We start from the raw sequence: 25,246 nt of genomic DNA, 5'->3' as shown, positions 1-25,246 counted from the left end.
ATTACCATTCTCATCTTCCAGAGGACCAATTTCATCTATAGCAATCCTTTCGTACTCTATAAGCACCTCATTAGGTCCTACTTGCCTATACCTGCAATGCATCTCATTTTTTCTCTTAACCAGGGCCCCCAATATCTCTTGAAAACCAAGATACCCTACACTTATCTTTACCTTTTATTCCGACAGGCACATACAGGCTTTATACTCCCAAATTTCATTTTTGAAGGCCTCCCACTTTCCAAGTATACCTTTGCCAAAAAAAAATAAAAACAGCCTGTCCCAATCTACATGTACAAGATCATTTCTGGTACCATCAAAATTGGCCTTTCACCAATCTAGATTCTCAACCTGCAGACCAGACTCATCTCTTTACATAGTTACTTTGAAGCTAAATGGCACTGTGATCACTAGATGCACAGTGTTCCCCTACACAAACTTCTGTCAGCTGCCCTGTCTCATTCTCTAATAACAGATGCAGTATTGCTCACTCATTGGGACTTCAACATACTAATGAAGGAACCTGTCTTGAACACATTTGTCAAACTCTATCCCCGCTAGTTCTTTTACAGTATGGGATTCCCAGTCAATATATGCAAAATTAAAATCACCTACTATCACAACATTATGTTTCTTGCAACAGTCTTTACAAATTTGTTCCTTTAAATTCCTAGGGCTGTTGGGTTGTCTGCAATATAGTCCCATTAACATGGTCACATCTTTCTGATTTCTCACTTCCACCCATAACATCTCACTAATCGAGTTCTCCAGCCTGTCCTGATGGAACACAGACATGACATTTTTCCTGACTAGTAATACCACTCCTTCCCCGTAAATCCCACTGGCTCTATCACATCTAAAACAATGGAACCCTGTAACAATTGAGCTGCTAGTCCTGCTCCTCCTGCAACCAAGGCTTACTAATGATTACAATATCATAATTCTATATGTTAATCCATGTCTTGAGCTGGTCTGCCTTTCCTACAATACTTCTTGTATTGAAATATACACAGCTCAGGACACTAATAGCACAATGCTCAACCTTTTGATTCCTGACTTAATCTGAGGTCTTCCCAATATCTGCCTCCATGACCTCTCCACTAACGGTTCTAGAACCCTGGTTCCCATCTCCCTGCAACTGTAGTTTAAACCCCACCGTGCAACATTAACAAACCTTCCTGCTAGGATATTAGTTCCCCTCCAGTTCAGGTGCAAACTGGCCCCTCTGTATAGGTCTCACCTTCCCTGGAAGAGAGAGCAATGATCCCAAAATCTTATGCCCTCCCTCCTACACCAACTCCTATGCCATGTATTAAACTGAATAATGTTCCTAGTTCTGGCCTCACTAGCACATGGCATAGGTAGCAATCCTGAGACCACAACTCTGGAGGTCCTAGCTTTTAACTTAGCACCCAACTTCCAGAACTCCCTATGTAGAACTTCTTCATTCGTTCTACCCAGGTCATTGGTACCTACATGGACCATGACCTCTGACTGTTCAACTTCCATCTTAAGAATACTGAGGACTCAATCCAGGATTTTCCAGACCTTGGAACCCAGGAGGCAACATACTATCCGAGAATCTTTCTTGCCCACAGAACCACCTGCCTGCTCCCCGACTAATGAATCCCCTATCACCACAGCATGCCTCTTCTCCCACCTTCCCTTCTGAGTCACAGAACCAGACTCAGTGCAAAAGACCAGACCACTGTGACTTCCTTCTGTTGCGTGAACCCCTCACCTCTACAGTATCCAAAGTGATATATTTGCTGTTGAGGAGGATGGCAACAGGGGTACTCTGCACTGACTCCTTAACCCCTTTCCCATTCTCGTTACCCAGTTTCCTGTGTCCTGCACCTTGGGTATAAAAACCTCTGCATGTCCTACCCAATACCCCTTCAGCCTCCTGAATGACCTGGAGCTCATCCAGTTTCAGCTCCAAATCCTTAATGCAGATTGTTAGAAGCTGCAGCTGGATGCATTTGTAGTCAATAGGGTCAATGGAGGTCTCCCTGCCTTCCCACATTGTGGAAGAGGAGGATTCCGCTATCTTGCCTGGCATCTCTACTGTCCTTGCTGAGCAGTTGTAGAGACAGGAAGGAAAAACAATACTTAACCTAGAGCTCGTCTTTCTGTCTGAAGCCTTGAAGAGCTAAAGCCTCAAGATCACCACCAACTATGTCCACTCAGATAATAGGCAATGCACTTGCCCCAGCCTTCCTTAAATTAGCTCCTGCTAATCAATCTCAAACACTGATTGCACGATGGTCAAAGCTTTATTACTTGGAACCTTTCTCAAAAGTCTGTCAATTTTGAATGATGAATTCACATGAAGGTGGGAGAAAACATTTCACTTCACCAACTTCATGAGAAATAATACTTTACTAAATGCAGTTCCTTCCTCACCTCATTTCCCTCTTAAATTCTGTTTCAGATAAGAGGACTCAAATCCAGAGATTTTCCAGTCACTTCAGAGGCCTGAGTGGGTTGTGCAAGGAACAGAGAATCACAGGATGGCTTTTAAATGTATCATTGGAAATTAAACTTCAATTAGGTACAGATTTGTGCTTTCACAGAAGGCAGTCACTCTTCCCCCCCACCCGGCCACCGTGATTGAAGGCTAAAATGAAATGTTAATTAGGTAAACTGGACAGATGACAAGCAGCACGTATTTCATTGCTATGTAAAACACTCAAGTGTCCTTCTAATTAGTCAAGTTTTGGTACTTCTTTTAATTCTCCCCGACTATTATAAGCACAGAATGTACTGGGCCAACTGAGCCAGCCTTCGCACCTCACCAGATGTGGCCAATCTGCATTTTGAAAACCATCTGATGGTGGATTATTAAACTCACAATCGCTTCTTGGCCTTCAATACATTTGCTCTGCCAGCAATTTAATCTGGAAGAGAAAGCAGCAGGTTTCAAAGTGTTATGCCAGCAACTGCCTGGGAAGAAACACCATCATCAGTACTCCCCTTTTGCACAAAGATCTTGTATTTAACGCAGAGAATGCCTGCGCAGTGTAGAAAAGCAAGAGTTATAGTTACTCCCAGCTACAAACTGGCAGCCATGCTAATATTAGGCCTCTATGGAAACACAAGCCTTTTCCCCTCCATAGCTGAGAGCCTACACAAAGTGCTGTAATACATCAAAGTCACATTCCTCATGCATTTTCAAGGCTTCTGCCTATGACAATGGAAGGCTTTTCTTCCCTACCTTCCTAAAATTGTTCCTACAAATGAGACACAGACAGGGAAATTGATACAAGAAACATCAGCTTCAATCATTACGGCCCTAGCCAGTCCATTCTACTGCTGGAACCCTTCAGGTTGGTTTTGGTCACATCATCATTTTAAAGTTCCAGTGGAATCCATGAACCTGAAACTAACTGAAAAGTGGAACAGACAAGGGGAACCTCTGGGGTCCTTGCTTCCGCCCCCATAAGAAATATCAAGTGGCACTAAGTGTACGAAGAGTAGAATTTCTAAATGCAGTCATCATTCTTTTCACTATCTTATCCTTGTTGGACCTCAAAAGGATTCTGTAGACAATTGCAAAAAATAGAGAGCATATTGCAATGTTTTGCAGCAAGCCATATAGAATATAAAAGAGCCAAATTTCAACTCTTATCTGAGATAATTAATGTTTATATCTAGACAACAAATCTGACAAGAATTCCTATGCATCTTCAATTATCAATATGGACTCTGGCAGCTCTGTGATCCACAGAACTACCACCCCAAACAGAATTTCTCATTAGCTTTCTTGGCCATTTGATTTTTGTATCCAGTAAAGGAAGACTTGAAATTTAACTGCCACTTTCAATAACCTGACAACCAAAACTTAACTTTTCAGTTCATTAACAGGCAAGCTAGATGTGTGAAATATACTGACTTAACTAAAACTGCTTTCTCCCCCATTTGAATCCTTGCCCTGAGCCGCACTTCTCTTTTAAGCAGAATTGCGCCAACAAGACTGTACACTTTGAGTAGCTTGCATCAGTCAGGTGGATTCAGAATTACTAAAACCAGTGCTCAGTGATAATATTGCCTTGAACTGTCATTTCTCCTGCAACCTCTAGTACTTGACACAACAACACCCAATTGTAAACGAGACAATACAGAACAGAAATTTTAGAATTTTGCATTAATAAATTAACATTTGCAAGCCTGGTGTCAATTAATCAAAAAAATATTTTTGCATCCTAAAATCCTACTCAGATTTCATCATTACAACAGCTGGGAGAATCAAGCTCCCAAGGAAAAGACCTGCTACTGTCTACTGTGAATGCCTGCAAGAACATGAATAGCAGGGTAGCACATGGTGATGTATACATACTTCAATAATAAAATTACTTTGTATTTTTTTAAAAAACCACCAAGCCAAAAGAAGAAACACATTAGGATGGATAAAGTGCTGTGATTTTGAGATCCTTACAAAAGTCAGTCAAGGTTAACGGAAGTAATTGTAGAGAAGCAACTATGTGGCTGAAGGGACAACTACCACTGCTGGAGCAAATGGATTTCAGGGTACAAAGAAGATCAGAATCAGAAGAATGCAGAATGCTGGAGATGGGGAAGGCCAATGTCACGGTGGATTTTATCTGGATGATGAGAGTTTTAAAATCCAAGGCTTTGGCTTCTAGTCAGTCAATGTACTTGAGGACAGAAGTTGGTTCCATTAAATGTGCTTGGAAAACAAAGATAGTTCATTTACTCTCAAGCAACAGGCATGCTGTATGATTGCATAGAGGTAAATGAAACAAGTAGTTTGGAAAAATAAACAGGTTAATATAAACTTTAAATATTAGCTGTCTTGGCAGCTGCCATGTTAATTTGCATGGTCACGTTTATGTAGTACGATGGGTGATTCCCAATTTAAAGAATTTCAGGTCTGATGTTGCTGTTGGGCTTAAGATTATTTTTTTTCCTCAAGCAGCCCTCATTAAAAGTAAAGAAAGGTTTTGCCTAGAGAATGTGATTATTGTTGCCCAAGTAGAACAAGCCTTTCTTTGTTTCTAAAGTTGTCAGCAGCAACAAGTCACAAAATAAGGAATTTGCATCATTTTGTTGTTCTTGTTATGAAATTTTGACCAGTGCCAATTACAGAAAATTTGCTCAGTTCCGCAAAAGCAAATTGAAATCATCCTTTAAATACTAAGGACTGAAGTAAATATAATCAGCACAGTACCAAGTACTGTGGAAGTGTCCAGACTATTTTGTTTATAAAAGTGTGCAATACCCACTGCTCTGTGGCAACCATCAAGCTTGGGTTCAGACTTTCATCAGAAATACTAACATTCCACATGCAATATTCAGCCACCAAGTATTAACAAGTTTGGGATTCCTGGCAAATGGATATGGACACACAAGTTCTGCACTTCCTAACAAAGTACATGCTGGTAATTTCCAAAGTGCTGTCTAACATTTCTTAGTGTTATACAAGTCCAGCTGAAAAATTGTCATTAGAACGTTGCAAGTTGGCACTGCAGTTGTGCAAAGAATCCACTCCTTTGAATGAGGTGAGTGAGGCAAGTGAGATTTTTTTTGTTCAAGGATCTCAAATGTTAAATTTGATATGTGGAACCATGGATTAAGTTTGGCTTTGGTGCTTACCTATCAAAACACCTGCAAGCAGGGCTAGTTCACACCCACCACAGGAAGACAAGGTAGCATACCCTTGGCAGACAATTTAGAACCAGCCATGTCCATGAACTTGATGACCAATTCAGCAACAAACCCAGCAAGTGAAGGGCGGCTCAGCATTATCAAGAAATTCTGGATAAATGCTTAATGAAAAAAATCTGAACAAAGTACAAATCCAGGAATAGTTTAGTCAGGTAATATTCTAATAAAGTATATGGAAATAGCCACACGGCAAAATTCCACCTCATCCGGTGTCAGTAGAGCTGAATGGCAGCCAAAATAACTATTATTCAAATTCACATTTCAACCATTTTCTCAAATGTTCATCCAACCTATTTTGAATAGCTGTCTCCATTAATTTACAGCCTGCTAAGGCCCAGTATTTCCTACTTGCAACTCCAAAAACTAATTTAATAACGTATCCTCATCACTTCAGACTCTCTACTCTGCCTCTCCACTTAGTTTCAAATGCTTTGCTCAGAACACCTTTCACCTCCTTTACTGAAATGGAATACATTCTGATGTGTCCAATATTGTTACAGCAAGCTGTATTGGAATGAATTTGGATTATACATCCATTTAATGCTTTATTAAATGTGGATCCCAAAATTGCAAGCTATATTCAAATCATGCTTAAAATAAGTTTGATGTTTGCACCTATGCGTTTTGTATCACATGCCATTAAATTCTTGCAGCATCTTCCTTAATGGACAGCATATACTCGCTGATGATTTTAAAGCCTTGTGAATTCAAAGATCCCTCCCACCAGCACAATACCTAGCTTGTCCCAATTGATATCATATATTTTTTAAATTACTTCCACAATTATGAGCCACTCGTTCATAGCTGGGTCAAGACAACCTTGACATTGATTGATTCACTTTGATGTCATTTCCATTTCATATTAATTACTGTGTATCAAAATTTATTATCTCTAGTTACTGTTTGTCAGAGCAAAGGATTTTCTCCTATTTACTCTCTCCAAATAATTCCAAATTTCAAAGACCTGCAGCATCTTGCAATGCCAACAATGCTATATTACAGATCTGACCAGCATAGAATGTCACCAAAGCTTAGCCATCCATATCTGGAGAATGTGACAACTCTGATCAAAGTTCATAATCAAAGCCAAATCTCTGGGTCTGAGACCATGCCATCACTTGCTACACAAACAACAATCCAGATTATTGTTGCTATAGCAAGTAATACTTCCATAGTCACAAGTCATGTGCTGGCAAGTAGAGTTGCACAAAGCTGCTTTGCTACCATGGAGACCATTCTAACTGGCTGCATCACCATCTGATATGGAAGGGCCACTGCACAGGGTCGGAAAAAGATGTAAACTCAGCCAGCTCTATCATGGGCACTAGCTTTCCTAGCATTAAGGACACCTTCAAAAGGCAAGGCCTCAAGAACGTGCCATCCATTATTAACTACCCCATCACCCAGGAAATGCACCCATCTCACTGTTACCATGGTGGTGGTGGTGGTACAGGCGCCTGAAGACGCACACTCTATGTTTCAGGAACAGCTACTTCACCTCCACCATCAGATTTCTGAATGGACAATGAACTTCACTATATTGTTTTTGCACTACTTAATTTTATGTAAATTTCTTACTATAATTTAGTTTTTTTTAAATTATGCATTGCAATGCACTGCTGCTGCAAAACAAATTTCACAACATATGCACTTCACTACTTTTGTTATTTTGCATTACTTAACTATTTAATAGACGTATATGCATAATGCAACTCAAGCTTTTCCCCCCTCTATTTATTTATCACGTATCTCATTGTACTGCTGCCATAAAGTTAACCAGTTTCATGACATATGCTGATAATAAACCTGATTCCAATTCTTCAAACAGCTATTGGACCATTGGATTCTTCAGGCAGGTTTAAAGGAATGTATCCAGCATGCATTTGAACTAAAACAGGATGTTTTATTTGTAGAGATAAACAATAAAGTCAAGAATCTTGCACATTATGAGCTCACTCCTAACAGAAGATAACAAATCCTAAGCTGCAATATAGGATGTCAGAACCCCTGTGGAAGATCCAGCTGTCATTTTAAGTGGTGCACTCCCTGACAATGGTTCAGAAAACCTCTGAATTGCACTTGCATGTATGTACCTATGTGTTTCCTTCAGGGCACAAGTTCATTTGCCTGCATGTCCTGCAGACTCCCATATCAGTTTTAAGCAGCAATTGATTTGCATGCCAAGTTTATTACATAGCTCACAAATGGCACATACTTCACAAGTACAATAAAATAACAATTTCATGAGTGAATAACCTACATTAAAGCAAATCCTAACATGTAAGCAGCTTTCCCATCATCCCATATGAGCTTCATAGATCACTCCAGAATACTTAATTTTTTCCCACCCAAGCATAGATGGGAAGGAATGGAACACATTAACCAAGGTCTGAAAAACGTCAAATTTTTGCATCCTTAGGAACTTATATTTTTGAAAATGTTCTAAACTAAAAACTTTTAAGAGGCTTTAGATTATAACAAATTGCAGTATAATGACCAAGAAGAGACAGAGGACCAAGTTGAGAAGGTTTAAGATTCTGTTCACCAAGAACTGAAGAATTAAACTCTGAGATTGTGGGTAACTTGGAAAATATGGCAGATGCAGCTGTCTACAGTAGCATTAGAAGTGACCATCAGGCAGTCCTTGAGGAGAAAAAGTCCCGTGCTCATTTATGTTCTCTAATGGGACTGACTTAAAACAGATCCGACAGCTCAAACAGTAGAGTGAAGTATATACTGCCCTAATAGGATAGAGGGTCAATCCTGGTTCTAAGGAGTGCAGAAGGTTACATCAGATACAGAACAGGGAACACACAAAAATGTAGTGCCAGCCTAGTGAAGCTGTAACACCAGGTGTATTAAGGGACAGACTATGTAATCTCACAACGACAAGTCCAGCAAATAGTGATGGACAATTATGTGGGTATTTGCACGTGTTTAAAAGAAAGCCCCCAAACTTAATGATGGTGGGACTTTTGCTGAAGACAAAGCCGAATCATTCATCACCAAATTCAACCAGAGACCCTGAATAAACAGACAAAATCTTGAAAATAAGTTGATACAAGCAGATGCAAAGATGGAAGTGTTACACAAAACAGCAAGTGATAGGTAGAGAGATTTCCAGATAGTGCCCGAATTCTTAACTCCTGTGCCTGCTTGTTCAAAAAGGCCTGGATAAACCTTGAGTGGCTTCAGTGACTCTATATTCATTTCATCAGAGAAGACCATGCAGAAGGGAAATTGTAATGATCAACTGTCATTGTGTTAAATAATTATGACACTAGAGGTGTTCACAATCACTCAGCATCTGATCACTGACAGTAGATAGATAGATAGATACTTTATTCATCCCCATGGGGAAATTCAACTTTTTTTTCCAATGTCCCATACACTTGCTGTAGCAAAACTAATTACATACAATACTTAACTCAGTAAAAAATATGATATGCATCTAAATCACCGTCTCAAAAAGCATTAATAGCTTTAAAAAGTTCTTAAGTCCTGGAGGTAGAATTGTAAAGCCTAATGGCATTGGGGAGTATTGACCTCTTCATCCTGTCTGAGGAGAATTGCATCGATAGTAACCTGTCACTGAAACTGCTTCTCTGTCTCTGGATGGTGCTATGTAGAGGATGTTCAGAGTTATCCATAATTGACCGTAGCCTACTCAGCGCCCTTCGTTCAGCTACCTATGTTAAACTCTCCAGTCCTTTGCCCACGACAGAGCCCGCCTTCCTTACCAGCTTATCAAGACGTGAGGCGTCCCTGATGACACGGCCATAGTGGGGTGTGTCAGGAATGGACAGGAGGAGGAGTATAGGAAACTGATACAGGACTTTGTGATATGGTGCAACTCAAACTACCTGCGTCTCAATATCACCAAGACCAAGGAGATGGTGGTGGACTTTAGGAGATCTAGGCCTCATATGGAGCCAGTGATCATTAATGGAGAATGTGTGGAGCAGGTTAAGACCTACAAGTATCTGGGAGTACAGTTAGACGAGAAGCTAGACTGGACTGCCAACACAGATGCCTTGTGCAGGAAGGCACAGAGTCGACTTGGCTCACTTAATCAGCGATCGAAGCATTGCAGTGGGACCATTGAGCAGCAAGGTTCTACACTGCTCAGATTCTTGACAATCTACTTAAATCAGCTTTCAGATGCATTCTCCAGGGAATTTGGTCCTGATATCTGCTTTGAGTAAACTATTGTTGTTGCCTCCATTCGGATAATGGAAATTTTGGACCAAAACCACCTTAAGCTTACCTGTATTTATGCCAGTAGTTTTGCTCAGCCTTTCTGAATGGGCAGGAAGTTAAAGAGCACAGCATCACCTGCCTGGCTGCTGCCAAGCACAACACCGTCGGACGCCTCCATGCTCAGATGATTTATTATAATTGGAAACAACTTCAGACAGAGCTGACTAAACTGACATCATCTCTGATGTCGTGTCAAAGTAACACATCAAAAGTGGCATCAATGGAACCTTGTAAATATTTATACCAGTACATTAAAACATTCACAGGTTGAAATATATTTTTTTTTAAACTGATGCAATTTCTCTGCATTTTAAGCAGTGGTGTTGAAAATCCTGTCATGTTATTTGCAAAATATGGGTCAGCCAAACCTGGAGTGAATCATTAGAAATGAGACATCACCTGAAAATGAGCATTTGAAACATGCAAAACTGCTCATTTTTGTGGATGCCCTCTGTATACGTTCTGTAGTTTCAGTAATATCTACCCTACAAAGTTAATTAACATTATTAGTCCCATAGCTGTGAGCAGAAATGTGAAAGTCTTTGGAAAAAATAATACATGTTATACACATTAAATTATAAGGATGTATTAAAATATTGGGTTTTGGGTTAGGAGGGATAGAGTGCAGGATAAGTCAAGATGACCCTATGCTGGTTTGCCCCTCTCTCTGACTTCATACATGTTACCAGTTAGCCCATCTCTACTCATGACCGGAGAAGCAAAGAACTGATATTTTCCAGTTAAGAATAGAGTGCAATGTAAGAAAAATAAAGTCCGAGAGCACCAATTAACCTTTAAACATGTCGATCAGCTCTACCTCCAGGTAAGCACAAGAGGCCCAAAGTAATTAACCTACATTTCAGGCTCCGGTGATAGTGCATTCTACCAGAATACCAGCATCAATCATAAATAGCCAACAGGCAATACTATGCTTTCCTTTAATAGCCTCATCTTCTTAATGTGTAAATGAAGAAATTCAGAAGGTCACTTCCCATAAAGACTACCTTCAATATGTATGTTTGCATTTTAAAACTTGTATATTAAAACCACAGAGGAAAAGATATACACATATGGTGTAATGTTCAGTAAAAGGGATTACAAATCTGAATTAATTTGACTATTTCACCACGATCTCAAGTGTAACTCAATTTACATTATGTACAGCAGTGCACTTGAACTGTAGTGTAGTAAAGACCTGTGTTGATCAACTGGCTGGAGTGTTCACTGATATCTTTAACCTCTTGATTCAGCAATCAAGAGTAGGCTTCAATTATACTAGAGCTTAGGAAGAACGTGGTAATCTGCCTCAGTGACTATTACTCAGTAGCACTTACATCCACTGTGATGGTGTTTTGAGAGGTCAATGATGGAACATTCTCCTGCCTGAGAAGCAACTTTGATCCACACCAATTTGCCTAGCAGAGCAACAAATGAACAGCAGATGCCATTTCATTGGCTCTTCACTCAACCCAAGAACATCTGGACAGTGAAGATGCATACATCAGAATGCACTACAGCATAATATTCAACACGATCATCCCCTCAAAATCAATAAGCTTCAAGATCTTAGCTTCAATACCTCCTTGTGCAATTGGATGCTTAATTTTGTAACTTACAGCCAGTTTGGATTGGCAATTCAGCATAGGTGCATCACAAGGCTCTGTGCCTATCAATCACTCTACTTGTGCTGCCATGAGAAAGCAGCATCCATCAAGGACTCCCACCACCTAGGCCAAGCTACCTTCTCCCTGCTGCCATTAGGAAGGTGGTACAGAGCCTCAGAACCCACACCACCAGGTTCAGGAATAGTTATTACTCCTCAATCATCTTTTGTATTTGCAGTTTGGTGTTTCTGTCCTGTAGGTGTTGTCCTTCAATGATTTTACTGTGTTTCTTGGATGTACTAAACAAATCTCAGGGTTGTATATGGTAACATACATGTACTTTAATAAATTCACTTTCAACGTGGAACTGGAAAACTCACACCAAACGCTCAAAACTGAATGATGACAATTTTGAACTTAAAACCTGCTAAACCCATTCTAAATGATCATTGCTTCTTGAATTCCTATTTACTGATAAATGTCTTTTAACATTTCAAGATCTATTCATGATCAAAGAATGTTCAAGTTACTCAAGCTTGAGATTTACTTGCTCACATTTATTTATGCAAAACAGGCAAAATTATATTTATTTTACTCTTCCATCACCACCAGCATCACATAAAACTTGAAGAGATAAAGAAAATCAAGGCAATTGGAAACTGAAAGGAGAGCTTCAATAAATCCACTAGTGAAAACACAGAAGAGGCAAGATTATCAACATTATAACCAGAAAGCTCCAAGTTCAGGAAATGTATTTTGGGGAAAATCCCTAAATGTACATACATTAGGAAGCAATCACAAGGATAGCATGTACGAGATAGAGATTCAAGTGGAAGATAGACAATGGTAAACAAATGTCCTCCTAGTTTGTACAATTCCCTAATCAATTTTTCCTCAGATAACATGAAATGGGCCTTCTGCATCTAAACCCATTTTCTACTGCTTTAGATGAATACATCGGATGTCAGTTAATCACTTAATTTACAATGTCAATGTCATTCCAGAAAACCAAAGGGGCAAGAGGAAGGCAAGAGTGTGGCGCTCTCCTTTTCTGCTATGAAGTAAATCAAAAACTTGCATGATAAACATTTTGCTGTCAGACTTAACGAAACAAATTATTTTGTTAATTTACTTCAAGTTGTGCTAGCTTAATTTTTTCTCAGTATATAACTAAACATCTCTGCAAATACAATTTCATAAGAGTTTACAGCACCGAAGAATCTGACCCACAATGGAAGGCCAAGAGAAAGTCCATTACAGAGCAGCCAGCTCAAACGCTAACTATTATGTAACTGCTGGAAGATGTAGCAAATCGAAGGCTGCTCCGGTTAGTTAAACACACTTAGCTTTGTCCAAGACTAAGCCAAGAATTTTTCTGGACTCTCTCTCACTCAACACCACTAGGGTCCTTCCAGTTTTATTTTATTTCCCACAAATGAACATAACAGATTTTAACATTACACCATCCAATAGCTGACTGCTATCCAAAATAAACAATTGTAGACTGTTATGTGGTTATGAAGAATCAAATCAAACATAATTAGATTAAGCACTCAAAACCTAAAGCACTTTATATGCTTTTGATTAATAGTTAACATTATAAAGATAACAATAGATCAACACTAAATATATCTGTTATGACACATGGCTCCACATCTGCCTAAGGAAAATGCTCGAACATATTAAAGCTATTGTCAGGGCAACTGGAAAAGTTCAGAAAAAATTAACCTAGTTTTGAGAAGGGAAACCAAGTTTGACTAATTTGCTGACCAGTGGATATATTAGATTTTCAAAAGGCACGTGATAAGGGCCGCATTAATGCACGTCAGAAAGTAAATGCTTTACTATAGGAGGAAATATTTATGTGAGCACACGTGTCATGTTGTTACCAGAATGTGCAGCGACACTGGCTGCTAATGCAAATGATGCATTTCAATGTATGTTTCGATGTACATGTGATAAGTAAATTAATCTGAATAGATTGTTGTTTGTCTAACAAAACAACAGTAAGCAAACTCATTGTGGCAAATGCAGTGCTGTAAACAGGAGCCCCTCTTCATCACTGCAAATGACTTCAAGCAGGTCAACTTCAAGAGTTTTACTAAAATACTACCAGCATGTCTCCTATCCCACCAAGGAGCCAATTTCCTTTGACTATTGCTGCACAAGCAAAGATGCCTACCAAACCATACCCAACCACACTTTGGTAAATCAAACTGTACTACCACTACTACCAGGCTGTGCTCCTTCTCTCTGCCAAAAAAATTGCAGGAAATCATATGGTGCTGGTCTGAGAAAACAGACTAGGTTCTCCACAACTATTTTACATCAGTAGACTTGTCCATGTTTAAAGTCTCAGCAATCAGCCTGGACATTTACGTGACCAGTCACAGACTTCATCAGCAAGTGTGTTGAGGACTTTGTACCAAAGGTGCTCCCAAACTGGAAACAGTGGATGAAGTAGGAGATCCACTCCCTACCCCAAGTCTAGGACACATATCGCTCAAATCAGGTGAACCTAACCTTCATCGAGATATGACCTCCTTACAGCCAACAGGGAGGCCAAAAGACAACACCAATCCAAAATTGAGTTCCAGAGCAGCCGTCAGCTCTGGCAGGGCTTACATGCTACAACTGACTATGAAACAAAGTCCCGCAGCATTGCCAACAAGAGTGCATCCCTTCCCAAAGAGCATAACATATTCTATGCATGTTGTGAACAGTAAAGGTCTGGAATGTCACCACCCATGAACAGCTACAATATACTTGAACCCACACTCACCGTGACAGATACAAAAGCAGTCTCCCAGAGAGGCAACTGACCTGAATAGCGTTCCTGGCCATTTTCATAGATCCTGTACAGATCAGTTGACATTTTAAAAAATATCCCCTGCTTCAGGCTGAGGTTCCCACCCATTTTAAGATAACTACCACCTAAGTAAAACAAAAGTAACTACCACCCAAGGCTCTAACATCACCATCACAAGTGCCTCAAGATGCTGGTAATAGCAGCTATTAACCTCTCAGACAAATACAACCCACTAATTCACCTACCATTTAAACAGATTAATGACAAACACCTTCTTAGCCCTACACTCATCTGCAGAGCATCAGGACCCACGTTAGACTGTACAGTTCTGCCTTCAATACTATAATTCCAAAAAAACTCATCTACAAGCTCCAAAACGTAGGAGTCAACATCTCCCTCGACAACCAGATCCTTGATTGGCTGACCAACAGACTGCAATCAGTAAGGATAGGCAGAAACATTACAACTATTCTCAACGCTGGTGCTTGAGAAGCCTGCATTCTCAGCCCTGTGCTTTACTCCCTATACACTCAGGACTTCATGGCCATATTCTTCTCAAACTATCTACAAGTTTTGCAGATAACACCACTGTAGAGGGCCTTATCTCAAATAGTGATGAGTCAGAGTACAGAAAGGAGATAGCAAGCATAGTTACGTGGTTGTTTTTATCAGCTTAGCCTCATAAAAATAACCATTCCCTCAAAGTTAACAAAACAGATGGTCATTGACTTTAGGAAGGCAGGGGAGGGTTGCACATGCTCCTGCTCACGTCACTGGTGATGAGATTAAGGGTGCCGAGATCTTCAAGGTCCCGAGAGAAAAATGACCAAAAACCCATCCTCATCCAATTACATTGAGGCCATGGCCAAGGAGGCTCACCAGTACCTCTGTGTCCTCAGGACAAATGAATTTGGCACATCTCCTTTGATACATCATAGCTTTTCTAGGCAAAGAAAGCATCTTTTCCAGATGTATCACAACTTGATATGACAACTGCTCTGAAGAAACGACAAATTTGTGGACAGTGCTCAACATGTCATAGAAACAAGTCTTTTGCCCAGACTCTACACTTCTGCCACAGTGGAAGAGATAGTAAACAAAAAGGTAAGATACTGCACAATGCTGAGATGTATTGGAACTAGAGATCTCCATGCAAGCTCATGTGCTGGCAGAAACCTGACAGAATGGCATCCTTCATTGTTAGGGAAATTGATTAAGTAGAGGGGTCATGCTTCAACTATATGGGACATTGATGATCCTACAGTTGGAATATCCTGTACAATATTGGTTTCTATTTTTTTTTAAAAAAAGGATGTTAAGGTTTGGAAGCACTTCAGAGAAAATTTAGTCAAGCCGAATTGCCATTCCAGTTAAATCAACCATGAACTTATTTCTCAAGAGACCGAGTGGCATCTCCAAATGCAAAATTCCATGTTAATGATCTAACACTGCCTTTCTCAATCGACCGTGACTTCAGAAACTTAGAATCAGTTCAGCAGGTTCTGATTGTTAGCAAATCTAGTTTCCACCTAGTGATAACAGACTTGAGCCTGATGCTAAATGAATCTCCAAGTTTAACGCTGGACAACAGAATGTGCCACATAAATGACAACTAATTTTCAGATACCAGATTCTCCAAACTCAATGTAAAATTAACTAAAGTTGGAGGATCAGAACAGATTCCATATTTGATAAATATTAATTATTAAACCGGTTTTCAGGCTAATGAAAATTCTTTTAGCAATGGAGAATTTATGAAACTTAGTTTTGAAGCTTGTGATGTGAACCAAATTATTAATATAAATTGCAATATGATACTACCAGCAATGCATATTTATTCCCCGCTTAGAGGGTAAAATGTTCTGCCTACATTATGATGGAAAGAAACCTTGGTGGGTAGAACTGCACATCAGGGATTTTGGCTTGCACTGTGCATTTTATGACTACAGTTAATTTCTTAACTTGATGTTTCTGGTTGGCAAACATCGTACCCTTGGCGTGCATAGGTAGAAATCATTTTTCTCGGCTGTTACTGTTTAAATTCTGTGATCACTTCTGAATGATTCAAAAATATCTTTTTTAATATACAAATGACAGATTAGAGTAGAATAAATGGAAAGAAACTAACAGTTCTTGAGTTATAACTGAAAAGAAAGATAAATAAAAAGACCAAAGCTAAAAATGACCAAGGCTTGTTGTCATTTTTTTAAAAACTCAATATTTGTGGAATAGTGGTGCCCCAACTGAAATAGATATTTCCCTTACTTGTTCTCATTGCTGGCATCATATCGAGGCATGGGATCCCAGTCATTTCCATTGACATCAAAGCTAGCCATTTGATCCTACGGTAAGAGAAAAATCACACAACCATATCAATAATTTAAGATGCTCTCCAATTCATGCATTCTTAAAAGGTTTTCCATGCATAAATGATTTAACTTAGCCAGATAAGAAATGAAAAGAACCACGTCAATATCATCCTCTCCACTCTCCTTATGTAGTCCATTAAGCTGTGGACTATTCAGAATTATTTCAAGATCAGAACTGATGAATGGACTCAGCCCAAAATATTGGTAATGTTTATTCTTCTTCATAGATGCCCCCCGACTTGCTGAGTTCCTCTACCATCTTGCGTGTGTGTTGCTCTGGATTTATGGTATCTGCAGAACATCTCTGTTTAAGAAAGACTGTTTTAACGTAAGGCGAATCAAGAACACAGATAAACAACCAAAAATTCAAATCTAGGACCAAGGGCAAGAATGCTTTTCAGAATCAAAGCTGGCAGGCTGAAGATTTAAAAAAACAGTAAGGCAGAAATTGTTAACATTTAAGATTAGATTGTAGAAGGAAAGGAAAAAAAGTGGTTAAAGGGCACATCAGAACATGATGAACAAATGTAATTAAAAGTGTTTATATGGAGATAAATGCTAGTAAATCACTTAACTAAGCAACCAATATTTGGTTCACAGCTTCTATTTTTATCTCTACATTGCAAAGAGATTCCACTCTTTCAAAACAGTTGATAAAAGATGGAGTTTGGAACTTTTAATGACGTGTCAACATAAAAAAAAATCAAGCCTCAGCCATGAAGAAATCTCAAGGTCAATGATGGGTGCATTTCCTTATTTAATTGTGTTCTAATGGCATTCAGTGATTTCAATGGCAATTAGCCTGAAGACGAAGGAAAAGAGATTGATTATCTCATACAGATACACACAGTCCAATTCGTCTGAATTTGTTTTGTAATCATCAGAACCACACGCTCAAGTGAGATGGGTGTAGGATTTCAAATTCCAGTTGTAGCTATGATTATGGGTTTAAATTTCCACAAAGGATTAACAATAATTCTAAACCTTTCAGGTATGCCAAATTTGGTTCAAATTTACATATTTAAAAAAAAATTTATTTTATTGAGATACAGCGTGGAATAGGCCATTTGGCCCTTCAAGCCACACCACCCAGCAACCCCCAATTTAACTTGAGCCTAACCATGGGACAATTTACAACGACCAGTTAACCTTCCAATTGGTCCAATTGTGGCAGGGAAACTGCAGAGCACCCAGAGGAAACTCATGCGAACACAGGGAGAACGTACAAGCTCCTAGTATAGCAACTGCAGTTAACAAGGTGATCCAAACCTCCCCTGTATTTTAAACTGCACAGGTTGTTTTTGTTTTCCAATAATCAAGGAGTATTAATTTTTATTAGCATGAAAATAAGTTAAAAACATACATAATTCTGCTGAAGGTCAGGGTGATTTCTCTCGATTCCATCATCCAGAATGGTGATCACCACATTTCGGCCCGTGTATCCTCTTCGCCATGCTCCGACAATGTTCATATTTGACTGGCAGTGGTGAGTGTCATCATTACAGTGCTAACAATGGAGAAAGCATCATCAAATGCAATAAATTTACATTCAGGAAGAACTGCCCACTTAAAAGATATGGCAAAACATTTTTCAGTGACAAGACCTAAGTAAAACAGAGGAATAGGTGAGGAATTAAATGCAGTAAAATTACAATACACTGCGATTTGATGGTTCAGAAATCACAAGTGCTTTGAAGTATTAATTGGTATAACACACATTTCAAAAAAAATCTCAGAGGATGCTGGAATAACAGTTATACAGCACCAGGCTCAACTATGTACAAACTAGCAGATTTCATGATCATCTGATTACATGTTTTGTGGGTGTATATGCACTTTTTGTAGCCCGAGGAGCAAACACTATCTCCAGGCCTCAGGACTCCACAGTAGTCTTGTGAAGCAAAGTGGTCAAAGAATGGTAACTAAGTTTCACTGACTAAAACACTATCAAACAAGTTTAAAACTTTGAGAATTTCTAATGAACTATGCAAAGTTTTGAAACTATATGTAAATAATATTTAATTGAATAAAAATATTAAGAAAATGAATCAAAAGCAAAGCATTAAACCTTTTTAATTGAAGTCAGAGATCTCATCCACAACTGTGACAGCAGGTCAAACATCAAACTAGGCTAATGAAAAGCTAAGGCTCAGATGTGAAGTGCATCTGGCCCTACAGTTCATTTGCACTAAACCCTTGGGTTCAGTGCCAAAATGAGCAGCACAAAGACCAAATAGTTAGGCAACTGATCTCTTGCTGATTTCAGAATTATACTTTGCAACACTTGGACACCAACCTGCCAACAAAAGCCAATTATTTATGCCGTTGTATACTTACTATGTACCACATGCTTGGCCATTTGGGATCATTGAAGTAAGGATACTGGGAAGCACTAGCTTTATAATCTCTCTTTACCCGCCTTTTTACCACTTGTTGTTGTATCCATTCCACCTGCCAACAGAACACATTAATAGAAGATGGTTAGGGGGCAAAAACTAATTTTCCACATCAAGCAAGATTAATAATGCAATTATATAAGGTCACTGGGGGCAGCTAAGGTTGTGGGTTGAAGATTGTCCAAATATTTCACCCCAGGAGCCAACTCCATCAGGGGACCAACCCTACCCACCATCAAAAACATCTTCAAGAGGCAGTACCTCAAGAAAGAAGCAGTCATCATTAAAATCCCTTACAATCCAGGACATATTCTCTTCTCATTTACTATCAGGAAGGAGGTACAGGAACCTGAAGACTCTCACTCAGTATTTTAGGAACTGCTTCATCCTCTAACATCAGATTTCTGAATCATCCACGACCACCAGCCCCACTGTCTTTCACCCTTTAAAGTAATTTGTGTCTTTGCACTGTACTGCAGCCCCAAAACAATTTACTGACATGTCAGTGATAATAAACCAGATTTTGATTACTGAAAGGGTTTCATTTCAGCAGATACATTAGCAAAATATGATTTAATGGCACCAAGCGGGAAAGCATACAATTCCCTGGCAAATTATTAAAATTCACTGTTAAGCAACCTTCAATTTAAAACTGTATTAGCGTCTGGAACCATGCCTCCCTAGAAAATATTTGGTTCAAACTCCATACCAAATTATATCTGGGAAACTATAATTCATAACTTTAATACTATCACCTTAATAATGATTAAATTTTGAAATTTCCATATTATTGGAATGAATTTCACTGTTTCTTTCAGCAAATGAATGAAGTAGTGGAGGGAAAACCTTTTTTTTTTTAAAAAGTGTAACTAAAAATGACCATTGTAGCAAAATGAAAACAAATCATCTTTGAATTATTAAGTTTAGGGAATATTGAACAGATTTTGGAAATCCAGAGCTCTGTGCTCAGCTCCAATGAATTCCTCGTTCAAATTAAATATACTTATTTTAAAGTACAAGGCTCTTTAAATATCCATTAAAATATTTTCTTTTGGTTGATGTTAACCTCAAAAATAATAACATTTTCAGCCTCAGCCTTACTAACTGTGCCAAATGACCATAATATGAAACTTAACAATTTATCACTAATTATTTTCTGAATATCCAAGGAACTCCCTTAAAATATAGATTTCAATGAACGTTTAAAAAAAATCTACATTTCCATGAACTATTAATGGATTCTCATTTTAAGCAACATAGTCATCTTGAGGTAGTGCATGCTTCAGTGGTCATAGCATTATATTGAGATATATTCAGTCTTTTCTATAACACTGATGTGGCAGATGTGCATTTTATAGTTTTATTACAATAATCATAAAATGCTTGAACAACAGGCTATTAAATTTCAATAGACTTCACATAACCCTCTCGAGGGTGAGCACTGACATTAACTGAAGCTTGGGATGGTCTTTATTGGCCTGCACTGCACTACATTTCAGAAGAGGTGAAGTCACACTATCAGCTGATTTTATAATGGATTCAATCCCTTTCATGATTCCCTTAGGCTATAAACTGGTTTCAAAAAGACTAGCTGAAACATGGTAGCTCATACTAAAAATAAATGACTTTGGCTGGATGAGTATCACAAGATCACACAGTTTGTCAACTAGAAATTTTAGCAAAAGAATATCTTAGCACTTGTTCCTTTAATGACATCTCAATGAACATTTAGTCAATTAGGTCCTGTCACAACTATAGTAGGAATAGAGGAACAGGAAGCAATCATTCAGAACCTCAAGTATTCAATTAAATTAGAGCTAACTTGCTCAACTCATCCACGTGTATTGTGCTGGTATTCCCTAATGTAATGAATTCCTTGATGTAATGTAATGTAACAGAATGAAATGTCTTTTTTTTGTATATTTTTACTTCTAGGGCATGGATGTCCAGTTCAGAGAACAGTTAAGAATCAGTCCCACTGTCATTGATCACTTTTTTTGGGAAGTACATTGGTGAACCAAAAATTATTTGGTTCATTTAATCTTAGCAGTCACTAAATCAGGTATATTCAGATTTATATTTCAAATTTAGTTAATTGCTTGAACTGTAATTTCAAAGCTGCCAAGATGAGATTCAATTTTGAATCTCCAAATCATAGTCAAGATCTCTGGATACCAGTTCACAATTCAGTAATTTAATCATTATGCTACTTATACACATCAGTTCACGCTTTTAATTCATCTCAACCGCTTTCTTTACAAAAATGTGCAGGCCCGTGCTTTGGGGAAGCAAGCTGTGGAATACAAAGGTTAAGACCATGCTGAACAAGTTTTTTTTTGACCTCTCACCAGAATAGCCAAAATGTAAATGTTGCCAACCCCTTGTTCTGGTAACTACAATGTAGGAAGAGCTTTATTTGAGATTACTCCATGAATTTCTAACCATTGTGAAAATGTAAACATTTTCATTCTTCAACCTTCCTTCAAACTGGCAGAGACAAAGGCAACCCATTGCACACTGAAATCTCAGAAACAGCAGCAGCTTCGAAATTGTTTGCATTAGTGGAAGATTAAACATTAACTAGAATACCAGAGAGCTTACTGTTGCTGCTTGAAATTGTGCCTGCAATGAATTCAAATGGGGGGGGCAAAATGTTAGTCCAGATTGCTCAAGATTCTACAATGGATCTCAGACCAGAGAACATCTGCACAGGGCACAAAAAAAAATGGCTTCCATCAAGTTAAATCAAACTGCTTCGTTTTATTTAACACACTGAAACGACCTGTTGATAATGGTTCTGATTTTGAAGATTTTGTTCATCTGCAGGATGTCCCCACCAGCAACACCAAAGGGGCAGCTGAAGCATTTATGCAATCCATCCAGAAACTAGACAAGAGTATCTGCACAGTACTGAGGGAGGACAGTACAGCTTTTGTTTGTGTATAGACATGCCACTGTGGAATAGAAGCAAACACAGAGTAGCTGTCAAATCCAGTATAAATATTTACTTTAGTTTCAAGTTACAAAACAGATCAGTTAGTGTTCACCAGTTGGAAACTTTGACAGCAAATTTAATCCTATCATTTTCCACTTTGAGCAGGTGGGATTTTCCAAATAAACAATGAAAAATCTCTGTCTTAAACTGAATTGTTCCAAATGAAAAACCAATTTCACGCATCATCCAGCTCTGCCAGATAACTGACACCAAAAGGGGAATCACAGCCATATTCAATATAATATTTAAATGCACTATCATCATTTCGCTGCTCAAAGAAATTGCACTCCACTGTAATTTAAAATGTTTCCGTTCTCTCCATGTCACATTTGTAAGTAGAATCTCCGTTGATGATATTCAAAACTTAGACTGCACAGGATTGTGAACCTTTGGACAACTCACCCCAATGCTAAGTCTCACCTTAGTTGAAGTGCTTACTTGCAAAGAGAAGATGAGATGAAGAGAGCTCAGAAATTTATTTTAAGGGGAGAAATAAATCAGGGAAAAGATGGAATTCCATGCTGTCGTGTGTTAATGTTTCAGTGTACCACACTGAAGGCATGAAAGATCTTGGTCTTTACTAATGCACCAAATTACCTAAAAATCTGATATAGTGTATTCAGTTCTAACAACATTTGAAAATATTAGCTGTAGATCAGTGTTCTTGAGCTAGACTAAGGAAACTGGAAGCACGAATGGGTATATGTTTGCTTACGACTGTATCCCTTCTCATTCTGCTTCACAAACACTCTCCTGAAACGGGACCTTTTCCCCTTTGGGAACTTGCATGCCGCAGTATTAATATTCTGACTGAATGAATGTATGTGCCTGCAGATCTCTGATGTAAATATTTTAATTAATTATGTAGATGACTTCCGCCACATGCTGAATCATAGCAGGAGCTCTTAAGTTTATATAGGACTTGCATTTTGGACTTTGCAATGTGGGCCAAGTTCTGTTCTTGGTAAGTAACAGCTCATGAAGTGAAGCACAGTTCGTAATCAGCATGAAGAAATTAATAAATATACCTAACTTCATTGTAGCTGGTTTGTTTCTTTCCATCAACCAGTTACTAACCTCACCACTCCAATATATAACAGAACAGTACAGCACAGTATAGGCCTTTTGGCCCAGTGTTGCACCAATGTTTTAACTACTCCAAGATCAATCTAGCTGTTCCCTCTCAAATAGACCTCCATTTTTCTTTCATCCACACGCCTACTCACAAGTCTCAAATATCCCTGATGTATTTGTCTCTACCATCACCTCGGCAGCATGTTCCACACATACACTCTTTAAAAGAAGCTACCTCTGAAATCCCAGCTTCCACCTTCCACTTGAAATTATGCTCAATAGTATTCACCATTTCAACCCTGGGGGAAAAAAAACTCTGGATATCCATTACATCTATTTTCTTATGTTGTATACCTCTATCAAGTCGCATATTAAAGATGTCAATGTCTGTCTAAAATCAATCTTAAATAAAACGACTGCACTCGATATAATCTTTGACTTTAAGCAGCTGCTCTTTTTGTTTTTTTTCCTCAACACACTTAAATATTACAACTGAATGCATTGGATTTAATGCTGATCTTGTTCAGCCTTAGGCTAGCTGTTCCATTGCATCAACATCGCAATACTCCAGAGAAACTGAAGGACAAATCTAATCTGGTCAATTTCTGCCATCTCTCTTGAAGTCTTTCCCATGAACAAGTCTAACCCACCAAAGGTCACTTTTGGTCCCATCAGGACAATTGCTTCAACAGTTCATTGATTGAAACGTGGCATGATAAAGGAGAGTTTCTCGGCATATTTTGATAAAGGCAGCCAAGGACATCAAGGATATCTTTAACCAATTATGGGTCCTGGCACGACAGATAAAAATTGAAGCTTATTCAGAAAACCTCCAGCAGCTAGAGTCATATTTTGTCCCATTTTGATAGGAGGCAAGTTTTAAAGAGTTTTAGTTTTCAATCATTTCAGCTAGAGGTCACATGGGTGAGTGTTTTTCTTACTGGTGTTCTTTGCCCAAACACACCCTGCTGCTTCAAAGGCTCTTTCCCACTAGCGATTGGAGCAGGGAGATTTGATAATTAAATAGCTCCACTTGCAATACATCTGAGTCAAATCAAGCCAACATATTTGCAAGACCCGAGTAACATTCAGAATGGGTGCCCAGATGGGAAGCAGCACCACCGGCACAGAAGCGTCAGCTACTCATGTCCAACAATGATCATGTACGAGCAACTTGCTCTGACAGCTAATACAATTCTGACTGTCAAAGAAACACCCACCTTGCAGTGATGACCGTCAGTAAAGAGCTCAACTGGACCAACAATAGCAACGACGGGAAAAGGAAGTCAAAGGGTATAGATATTTTACTCACTTTGTAACCTACTCAGTTCAATAAAAGCTTTCCAGTTACCCAAACTGGTCAGCTCCACACTGTATTGTACAGCTCTCTACTCTTATGGTTATTGCCTACAGGAATGTTGTGTATTTAATATATTAGTATTTGAATAAAATTTTAAATATATTGTTTAATTAAGCATTGCTTAAATAATTCATTACGGGTTGTATCTAAAAGTATGTGAACGGCATACGTCATCACACCATGTCATAAATGTGTGCTTCACTAAAAGTAAAAATGAAACCAAGATCCATTTCCGAGCTCCTGTATTTTTTTTTTGGAATTAGTTTTATGTTTTGCAGTTACAACACAACAGTGGCAACAAGTAAGATTTTTTTTAAATGAACGCGAGACAGCAACCTACCTGTTGAAGCGAGACGTCAGAATAAAAAAAAAGCACAACCAACATATACGGGTATTTCAATTTTTTTCTCTTTTTATCACACTCAGGAGGCGCCTGACTGTAATCATTATATGGAAAGGAAAGGATTTTGGAAGAATAAATTAATGTCACAGCAAAATACATTAAGTTTAAATCTGCATTGGGAGAGAAAAGTTAATTTAAGTCAATTAAGAATAATTCTGTAGGTTCTATTAAATAGAAGCAAAGGTGTCTTACAAATCATTCTTTGGAGTATTGTCAATTTCAGGCATTATCCTTTAGGAAGAACGTTGAAGCTTAAGACAAGATTTATCGAAATAAATGAAGAGCTTCAAT

At 38.5% G+C, this 25,246-nt stretch overlaps 1 protein-coding gene across 3 annotated transcripts in view; it reads right to left on the bottom strand.

Annotated features, from left to right (window-relative positions):
- pcsk5b (proprotein convertase subtilisin/kexin type 5b) overlaps nucleotides 1–25,246 on the bottom strand; it is a 327,069-nt gene that overhangs the window by 252,460 nt on the left and 49,363 nt on the right. For all 3 annotated transcript variants that reach the window (XM_073070138.1, XM_073070147.1, XM_073070157.1), the window contains exons 3-5: nucleotides 19,065–19,178; nucleotides 18,091–18,234; nucleotides 16,624–16,700 (exon numbers count right to left, since the gene is read on the bottom strand). In XM_073070138.1, coding sequence (XP_072926239.1) covers nucleotides 16,624–16,700; nucleotides 18,091–18,234; nucleotides 19,065–19,178 — 335 coding nt within the window. The remainder of the gene's footprint in view (nucleotides 1–16,623; nucleotides 16,701–18,090; nucleotides 18,235–19,064; nucleotides 19,179–25,246) is intronic.

The sequence above is a fragment of the Hemitrygon akajei genome, chromosome 2 (assembly GCF_048418815.1).
Source record: "Hemitrygon akajei chromosome 2, sHemAka1.3, whole genome shotgun sequence".
Taxonomy (NCBI): domain Eukaryota; kingdom Metazoa; phylum Chordata; class Chondrichthyes; order Myliobatiformes; family Dasyatidae; genus Hemitrygon; species Hemitrygon akajei.
This window is presented reverse-complemented; position numbering and strand designations above follow the sequence as displayed.